The sequence below is a fragment of the Trifolium pratense genome, linkage group LG6, assembly GCF_020283565.1.
Source record: "Trifolium pratense cultivar HEN17-A07 linkage group LG6, ARS_RC_1.1, whole genome shotgun sequence".
Lineage (NCBI taxonomy): Eukaryota > Viridiplantae > Streptophyta > Magnoliopsida > Fabales > Fabaceae > Trifolium > Trifolium pratense.
This window is the reverse complement of record NC_060064.1, coordinates 591,897-601,780: the sequence shown is the minus strand read 5'-3', so window position 1 is coordinate 601,780 and position 9,884 is coordinate 591,897. Positions and strand designations below refer to the sequence as shown.

At 31.4% G+C, this 9,884-nt stretch overlaps 3 protein-coding genes across 5 annotated transcripts; 1 reads left to right on the top strand and 2 right to left on the bottom strand.

Annotated features, from left to right (window-relative positions):
* Positions 1-803: 803 nt before the first annotated feature.
* On the bottom strand, positions 804-3,968 carry LOC123889573 (cytochrome b561 and DOMON domain-containing protein At3g61750). Of its 2 annotated transcripts, none has more exons than XM_045938968.1 (5): positions 3,564-3,968; positions 2,426-2,831; positions 1,561-1,847; positions 1,134-1,449; positions 804-1,061 (listed from the first exon to the last, which is right to left on the bottom strand). In XM_045938968.1, exons 1-5 carry the CDS (start codon positions 3,807-3,809, stop codon positions 1,057-1,059), a joined length of 1,260 nt encoding a protein of 419 aa, XP_045794924.1. In that variant the 5' UTR covers positions 3,810-3,968; the 3' UTR covers positions 804-1,056. The 2 variants fall into 2 exon arrangements, with proteins under 2 accessions (XP_045794924.1, XP_045794925.1); XM_045938969.1 differs by having other exon boundaries at positions 2,438-2,831; positions 3,564-3,890.
* A 72-nt stretch (positions 3,969-4,040) lies between these two features.
* LOC123889574 lies at positions 4,041-6,022 on the bottom strand. 2 transcript variants are annotated; one of them, XM_045938971.1, is made up of 2 exons: positions 5,855-6,022; positions 4,041-5,212 (listed from the first exon to the last, which is right to left on the bottom strand). In XM_045938971.1, the coding sequence occupies exons 1-2, from the start codon at positions 5,906-5,908 to the stop codon at positions 4,544-4,546; spliced, it is 723 nt and encodes a 240-aa protein (XP_045794927.1). In that variant the 5' UTR covers positions 5,909-6,022; the 3' UTR covers positions 4,041-4,543. The 2 variants fall into 2 exon arrangements, with proteins under 2 accessions (XP_045794927.1, XP_045794926.1); XM_045938970.1 differs by having other exon boundaries at positions 4,280-5,215; positions 5,855-5,968.
* A 1,424-nt stretch (positions 6,023-7,446) lies between these two features.
* Positions 7,447-8,646, top strand: LOC123889572. The gene is made up of 2 exons (XM_045938967.1): positions 7,447-7,711; positions 8,224-8,646. The coding sequence occupies exons 1-2, from the start codon at positions 7,557-7,559 to the stop codon at positions 8,504-8,506; spliced, it is 438 nt and encodes a 145-aa protein (XP_045794923.1). The 5' UTR covers positions 7,447-7,556; the 3' UTR covers positions 8,507-8,646.
* The last annotated feature ends 1,238 nt before the right edge of the window (positions 8,647-9,884 follow it).

The following is a 9,884-nucleotide window of genomic DNA, read 5'->3' as shown; positions in this document are numbered from 1 at the left end:
TTGAAGTAAGTTTATTTCAACATGTTTTGAACTAAGTTCGAAGGAACACTTAGATAGGCGCAAGGCTAAATAAAAATATTTGAGAACACATTCATAGATGAATGTAATATTTTGACTTTGTCCTCATGAGCTTAGCTCAAATGGTAAGAGATATCACATATTATATGTAGGGGTCGGAGTTTGAATTCCGGACACTCCAGTTATCCATCTTAAAAGTGAAATTTTCGACCACTAAGCTACCTAAAAAAAATGTAATATTTTGACTTTCAAAAAAGTTAAATGTCCAATTTTTAAAAGCATTATTTTTAGATTGAATTATTTAACATGCGCCTTTTAGAATACACATATTAGCATTCTCCAAATAATTGAAAGCAAGTAAGTTATCAAATTGAATTTGAAATTTCGGGGAAATATAACAATTGAGTTAGCCAGTAAATACATAAAAATGCATTTTTTTATTAATTTTTTTCTTTTCCAATTAGTATAACTCATTGCATCTTTATCCAAATCTAACTATATTTTTTTCATACGTTTTATCCAGTAAATGCATACACCTCTTTTAACTGGATTAAGATTTTTTTGTTTACAATGATATGGGAATCGAACTCAGAACCTACAACATACTACTCAAATTCCTCATCACTCTACCAATCCTAGTTACTTGGATTCAGATTTTAATTTGCCACATTATATAAGCTTAGCTCTTTCGATTAATGCAGCAGTTTCTATATATTTGTGTCATTTTCTGACTTTGAGAGAGCTAAGGAATTGTATATATGCTCCTTTGATCAAAACACAAGCACTCACCAATCTGATTAATAAATTTCAAAAACATTTCTCTGTACATTTAGAAAGAAAAAAAAAAGATGTTACACTCGATCAAGCAGCAGCAGAAACTCAAAGGGAAAAAAAAAAAAAAACAAAAAAACAAAAGATCAATATTAAGTTCATGTGAGGAAGCCAAAGTTTTTTTGGCAAACTTCTAGGTAGCTATATATCTCTACATCACTCCAAAAGTATGAGTTTATACAAGTGTTAAACTAGGATCCAACACATTCATCCTGCATCATCAAATTGGTATATTAGATACAATGTTACATGAAACAACTTAAACCATCAAATTAAGAATGTACCTTTTGGTAGATGATTACTTGGAAAGGTTTCTTCTCCAACTCCAAGAGGGTCCATTGGGAAATTTGGAGGAAGAGAACGCTTCTCTAACCTTTTCAAATATGCGAGTATTTCTAGAACGATGACTGCAACAATTATAATACCAACAACGAATCCATAACTAATCTTCCAATCATTAGCTGCTCCTGCAGCTTGCATTCCCAACACTATGTTCAATGATGCAAAGAATAGTGCCATTCTTCCAAACCAACCATGGTACAAATTCCACATTTTGCGAAATTTGGAATCCCTATTTGGCCTCAAGAAGAATGCTAATATCTGAATTCACATGGTTTTCAAGTCAGTTCAGGCTGTACATTGAAGAACAAGTTTAAACAATTTTCACCAAAAATATTTTAGTGGTTATTGTAACATGAGTGAGTGGCATACCTGAAGAATACTTAGCACAAGGACAAAAATGCCAATTCCTCTATGAGCTGGAATGTGAACATGCATTTTGGAGTAGAGTTGTAATCCAAGAAGGACAGTGACAAGACCAAAAGCAAATCCAACAAATTGAATGATTGAATGTAGATAGAACCAAAGTGGTTCCTTATGTTTGAAGTATCTAGCAACAATTGCCCCTATTGGCAGGATTAAGCCCCACCCTAGTATACCCATTATTCCATGGTTCTTCCTCATTTGAATCAAACCATTGGATGATGGATCCTTAGAACCTGCAAAATAGATAATTGTCAAGAAAAATTACTTATCTTGAAGGAAAAAAATTATAATAGTCTATGCTACAAACATGGTATTGATCATAAGACCAAAAAATTAAGGTTTAAATATGATTTTACTCCATTTTTTAGTTTTAGGGTCCGTTTGGATTAGTTTATTTCTCAGCTTATGGAAACAGCTTATGCAATATAAATTTTGTTTTATGCTATTTTATAAGTTTCCACTAGTGAAAATTGTATTTTTATAAACTATTTTATCATAAACTAATTTATAATAATACATAAAAATTTATTTATTTGCAAGCTGTTTGAAAGCTCAAAAATAAGCTAATCCAAACGAACCCTTAGTCTCTGTAAGTTTTTTGTTTGGTTTTAGTCGCTGCAAATTTAAAAGTTGATATATGGTTTTAGTCAAGGTGGCATATCGCCTAATATAACCATGACATGTGGCGCCACATGGTCCAATAAGGTGACTTTAGAGACTAAAAACAATTTTTTTTCAATTTACGGAGACTAAAAACCAAATAACAGTATAATTGCAGAGAATAATATTATATTTAAACCAACAAAGTTACCTGATTTTGCACCTGAAGAAAAATCAAATAGAATTGCTATTTTGTCATCATGCTTTGACAGGTGGTGTTCATGTAGTTGCTTAGTACTAAAAGCCAATAAAATTGGTTGCTTCCCAAATGGAACTGTTGTTTGAAGCTGAAATGCCAAATAAATTTCAGCACCATTTGTTGCCACAGCAGCAGGCACATTATTTAGAGGCAGTTCACCTTTATTTGCAATGACTTCTGATGATTTGTTACCCCTTAGATAATATTGCTTGATTTTTGCATGACCATGTTTATTAATCCACCCCACCATTGCACTTGATCCAACCATTTTACCATCTCTAGAAAATCCAATTCCCACCCACCCAACAGTGTAGGGTGCAGATAATATGATGGTTGTGATATCATCATTTTTTGTGTACTGCAAATGATAATAATAAATCAATAACTTTTTACTAGATTTTGTGTATGTTTCACTCCACTTTAGGAGAAGATCAAATTTATTCTAAACGCGTAGAATTGATTTTGACATGTTAGCATGTTTTCATATATAAATAATTTTGTCTCCACAATTGATTATAACTTGCTAAAATTGATTTTTAGCCTCAAATTTATTGTTCAACCCCATGATGGAAACAATTTTAGAAGATCAATTTATTCAAAATAAAATTGTTTTCATGTAATCACTTCCTTAGAATTGGAACAGTTGCCTAAGATAGAATCACAGAACACCAAAATTTTAAAACCATGTAAAGAAAATGAATTTGCCTTCTCTAAAGTAAGTAGGGAATGAAATGAGAAAATCAAGGATGGATCATTGATATTACTTTAGACTCTAAAGTGAGTTGTTCACTTTTTAGTAGCTAGACCCGAAAACTAAATAAGAAAATACATCACAACTAACAAGTTTCAATGGTATACTATATCGGGTCTCATATATAAACAAACATTCATTTTTCAGGTTCATTGAACAACTGATGTATCTGATTCATATTATACATGGACTGGATACATCAATTATTCAATGAACTTGAAAAAAAAAAATTGGGTTATACAATAGACCGGAGGGAGTAATTAAGAAGGGATACATAAATCAGTAGAACAGAACAATCAAGAATTAGAATTTTACTATTCCGGTTCAACTTGAACTTACCCTCAATTCATATGTATGCCAAACAGGTTTGCATATTGTAGAGGATATATTCTGATAAGGTGGAGGGAGAAAAATTTGAAAATTTGTATTCTTGCATGTAGTTTGTGATGATGATGATGATGTAAAACCACTACTACTTCCAATGTCATCCCCTAATGCAATGATCTTGAAGTTGAAGACAACATTCAGCAGACATATTCTTACAAAAGATGGCCATAACTGAGCCATAGATCTTAGCTTTGCCATTCATAGACTAGATCTATTGTGATCCAAGGATAGGAATGGTGGTTACAAAACTCAAGAATAAGAGAGGAAATGTGAATATGAAATCCTAACAAACAAGATAGTTGAGAGGTATTAGTCTCTTGCATTTCAAGTTATGGAATTTGGTGGTTGTTGGTGGGTATATTGGTTGGTACTAGGAGGTAATCATCATCATTTTCTATTGTTGAAAACTCTAAATCCAACTGAGTTTTTCTTTTTTGGATCATTTTTTTATATATTTTTATGAGCAGCGTTGATTCATACTCCAATCAAAATTATTTAAACATAAAATTTTTCAAATTTCAACAAGATATGTTTTAAAAGCTCATAGACATCTTAATGAGTAATAACAAAGCTAAGGTAGTAGTTAATTCAATTTCCTTTTAGACACCAACTTTGTTTAGCATTATGTGTAGGAGATTTTGATTAAAAATACTATGTAGTATGTACTATTACAAACCCTGCACAATCTTAGGGTCAGTTCATTAGAAACCTTTTTGATATATTCTTCTTATATTAATTTCCATGTATGGATAAATTAATACAAAAGTAAAATATTGTTTTAGAAGGAATCTTTGTAGCACCGACACTTCAAATTGAAGGTGTGTCTGATATTCAACATATCATCGACTAGATGTGGTTAATTCAAATATTCAACTTTCTCAAATTATTACCAACGTCGATGTTATGTCCGTGTTTGTGTCATGGCTTCAATGTTAATTCCATAACAAGTCAACTTGAGGTAATCTGAATATGTGTTCCTCACCACTTTTCTCATCAAACTTTACAATCCACTTGCTCTTGTTCTTTTTTCTTGCATGATGATGATTTCTGACATGTCTCTTATGATCAATTTCATTATTCCTGCTAATCATAGTTACTTCCATACCTTTGCCTATAGGATGTTTCACAGATCTTACTGCTACTTTCTCATCTTTTCTTCTTACACACCCTTCCAACCCTTTTCTATCACCAACCAAATTATTTGCAACCACAACAGATTTAACAGGATTAACATTTAGCAAATTGAGCAACATTACATAGCTTTCATCTTTACAATCTATAAGGGAGAAATCAATGTTTTTGTAGCGCGGTAATAACTTCGATGGATCTTCAGTTCTAAATTCTACTTGGTCTTTAAGTCCTGAGTTGTTGATAGATTCTTTGGACTCATCAAGAACTGGTTCAGGGAGAATACACACAAGTTTGCCTCCAGTTTGTCGCGCGGCAGCTGCAAGGGCTATTGTTGATGATGATGCAGGAGACGATGTTACTTCAACTATAAGTTTTGCTTTCATTCCTGCTGCTAATGCTGATACATATTCATTACTTCCTAGCTCTTGTACTCTCCAAAAGCTACTTTGTTTTCTATCAACATTATTACACTGCTAAGAACAAAGAATTAGATTAGTTAGCTATTTATTGTCACAAAATTGTAGCCATCATTTTCACCTAGATATCTTTATATGCTTATGTATAAGCTATTTCTATGATAAAATAAAGTTAAATTGTTTCCGTATATGATATAAGTTTTTTTCAGATAGCTATCTTGGAGAGATTACAAAATAAGCTGAAAATAACTTATAAACATGTCATAAACTGTTTTCATAAGTTTTCCTAAACATCTTGCAAGTGTTTATGTCATTAGATAAACTCAAATAAGCAAATTCGAAGAGGCCTTAAGCGTCTATCAGATAACGTTTATGTATAAACTATTTCTCAACAACAAAGTTGACATAAAATCAAACTGTTTCATGTAAACTATAAGCCGTTTTCATACACCCCTTAGAGAACTTATAACTTATAAACACATAATAAGTTATTTCCATAATCTCTCTCGAACAACCTCACAATTGATTATGTTATGTTAGTATATAAGGTCAAATAATTACCCAATTCAAACAAACCCTTGATTCATGTATTCAGACAAAAAAACTGTGGAATATTATATACCAAGATGTGTAAAAAAGATAAGAAAAAAGGGAAATGGTAGAAAGTTAATTAATTAATTAAACATATATACATACCAGTTGAAGGGTATCAAGGTAAGCCCTTGTAGCACATGTAGGAGACCATGCCATCACAAAAGCTAATGAAAATAATGAATTGAATACACCAGAAAAATAGTAAGTTTTATTCAATGATTAATTAAGGGTACAACACAAAGAAAATGAATGAAAAAAAAAAATATTGTTATTAGTAGCTGTGGAACTGAAACTTTATTTATAAGAAAAGTAAAAATGGTGTGACGCAAAAAGCGTAGTCAAAGGCGAACATGGAGGAAATCTGTTAAATAATGATGCTAAATTTATGTCTACAACTCTACATGCTTCACATTTGACTATTTGAGTTTGACTCTCCTATGTTTAGTCCTAAATAAACCATTGTTGATCTGTAAATACATTTATCATTCTATTAATATTAATATAGGAACAGTTTCATATCACTATTCACAGGTTACTTATTTATCATTTATGCTTTTGATAGTTTTTACATAGATTTTTATTTGGGTCAGTATCATAAGCGATGACTAATTTTCGTCGGAAAACCCATGAGGCACATGAAGTGGCTTCACCCTCCCAATTGATTTTTTTACGTAGGCATGAGATATGAATCGAATTCCTGACTAAAGTTGTCCTAATTCGGAGGCCAAGCAAATTTGGGTTCAGCCCCGATATGAAGGGGCCCAAATACAAATGAGTCTCTATTATATAAGAGATTTACTTTTTGTCATCTTACTAGTTACTCACGCACCTTATGAATTTCCCTTTTTACTCTTCCGCTACTTAAGTAGCGGACGTTATAAAAATGAAATCTTGAAAATTATAACGTCGGCTACTTAAGTAGCGGGTGTTATAAAGGTAGGGTGTTTTTGGGGTGTCCGCTACTTAAGTAACGGACATAATTGTTTTATAAAAAAAAAAAAAAACGTTTCGAAGTTTTTCTCAAAATTTATTTCCAAAAATTAATATTATATTTTTACTTTGTTTTTATATTTTCGTGATATAAAAACAAAGTGTCTTTTAGTACCGACAAAGAGTCTTTTAGTACTATGTATTAATATCTAACCAAAAAAGAGAATCCGCTCGCTAGTAAGACAAGATTGATCATAAGACTGCGTAGAAGTGGTCATCAGTGTTTCCACCACACTTTCGTTTGTAAACCAAGAAGTAGTAAGGTTTTTATGTGTAGTTGAGAGCGGCGTCTACGCCCTGAAAATAGTCATCTTAGTCGGAAAAGGGGAATTGGCCTAAAATGAAATAGATGGTTTGTTTGTTATAGATTTTTTCAAAATAGATTCTTGTAGTGTTAATTTTGACTAAAACAAATTTACAAATAATTTTTTTATAAAAGCTTCAAATGAAAATTTAGTTTGAATAGTTATTTCTTAAAATGTTATTTTAGGTATTGGATCATTTTATTGAAACTTTTTTTGAATATCAATATTTCGAAAAATCATTTATTTTTGAAATACAACTTTTTCAAAAATTTGTAATTTTGACTATATTTTGATATTCAATAATGTGTGTTTATGTTATATAATGTCAAAATTAGTGTATGAATTTAGAAAAAACAAATATAAAATTAGTGTCAAAATAATGTGTTTTTACTTGTTCTATAACTCATTTTTGTGAATACAAGGTCTCTGAAAAAGACTTTCGTAAAGGGTTCAAAAATTGGTGCAAGAAGTATGGCTGTATCTTCTCCTCAGAGGGAGAGAAAGAGAACATGTTCAAATGGTTCTGTGACAACCATCCCTACGGTCGCGAGTTTTATTATGGCGGTGCCCCCCCTATCTCTCGCGATGACCTCATAGATCACATTCGCAAGTTTGGAGACAGTGGATCTCAAGAAGCAAAGGAGGACTTGTTGGAAAAGTCAAGGTGCTCAAATTTACCCTTGATACATGTTAATTCTATTATTTGACTGGTTTATGTGCCAATCAATCACTATGTTTACAAAGCTTTCCATAAATGCACAAACAAAATGTTTTTGCTGTATAGCTTTGTATACTATGTGCATACCATTTGTGATAATTTAATATTTCTAGATGTTTATCTTCACATTGTGCTGTACAACAAAGTAATTGGGGCTCAAGTGGTTAATATGCTCTCTCTAAAACGAATTTGATACAAAAACAGAAAACAAAAAAACCTGGCTCATTGCTATAACTTGTCACCATTTTCATTATTTTTGTTACTTATGATGTTCTTATTGGATTCAATAGGATATTTTTTTCACCTTTCAAGATCTACTTTGTTACTTAGGTGTTGTTGTGTGTATACATGTATCATGTTTAAAGGGGTGTCATTTAGCCTTACCTATTATTTGTTATAGCATGTCTCTGGTGCTTGAAAAGTTCTAAGGTTATTTTAAAACCATATTTAATATGTAGAAGTATTGAACTTGATCAAGAGGAGGAAGAGGTGTTCTACTCAAATGAGCTTCCTTGGGATGAACTCGATGAATATCATCTAAAGAAATGTTGTTGTTCTGGCCGTTACAATGGCAGCGAGGTGTTCTACTCAAATAAGCTTTCTTGGGATGAACACAATGAATATCAGGAGAAACGTTCTCGGCCTTGCTGTTACATTGGCAGCGACCGGCTACCTGACTTTGAACGCGGCACCTTGTTTCTATATAACAATGGAGACCCTATAATAATAATGAAAGACTGAATTAAATGATCATTTTCTTGTTTTTTTCTTTCATTTTCTGTCCTATCTTATTTTGGTGGCTTTAATGTTAGAGCTATGCAGTAAGATAAGTAATATGCTACATGTGGGATAAAATGATTATTATGGTAGTAGTGACTGATAATAGATTTTAGAATGGTGAATAGGTAATGAACTTGAATTCTATGCTCTCCTTCTTCAGTAATGCAGTGCTGTGTGTCATTGCCATGATTTATTGTGTTTGATCAACACATTTCTTTTTGTTTTGGGTCATATAATATGTTTATTCTATTATTTGACTGTTTTGTGTGCTAATCTTTAGGTTTATAAAGCTTGCCGGAGGTTAGTGCATAGATTTTTTTTTTAATAAACATAGAAATTAAACTTTGTTTGCCTTGATTTTTTTTATCGGAACAAATATTTGTCACGTTTGAGATTTTACAAATCAATCTGACCATTGTTTCCACTTATAAATACAATATCATATTAAGGTCTAACATATTATCAAGTCAAAAATATATACATTATATGATACAATATTACAATATCAGGCTAATGCTACGGTGACCACCATCACTGGTCCACCGTGGACAAGTGATCTACCGAATACGAATTTTACACAATTTATCGTTAGATTGAAAGTTTATATCATATAGATCATCCATAAAAAAAATTATAAAAATTGAAAATCATTTGATATGTTATTGAGACCCATCAAAATTTATGGTATTTAATAAACCGTTAATCTTGTGGGGTCTCAATAACATATCAAATGATTTTCAATTTTTCTAAATTTTTCTATAGATGATCTATATAGTATAAACTTTCAATCCAACGGTAGATTTTGTAAAATTCGTATTCATTATAATATTATTCATAACTGGTCCATCATGGACCACTTGATGAAGTGGTCCACCTACAATATCATATAAGTTCACACACAAAAATGTGGGGATTGCAAAGAGAGAATGTTTATTTGATCACTTTTTCTTAATAGGTAGTATTCCATCCGGTCCTATTTATAAGAAACATTTTGTTTATCGAAAAAGTGAAATGTTACTTATACAGTATATAAGACCGAAGGGAGTATTAATTTTCTTTTTGCTCTACCGAATATGTATCACTTATTAAAATATGTATGAATCTCTTATAACTTAAGCAAAGTTCAACCAAGATATTAAATTCAACTGATTAATCAATTTATCTTTTGATAAATTGTTCGAAAGAATCTGAATTCAACTATCAATCAAATCAATTATTAATCATATTTTACTTGGCGGATATCAAGATGATACCCCTTCCAAGTTACTCCGTTCGGTCTTAATACAAGAAAAAATTTACTTTTTAGATGTATCTAATTTATAACACCGAACTTGTTCTT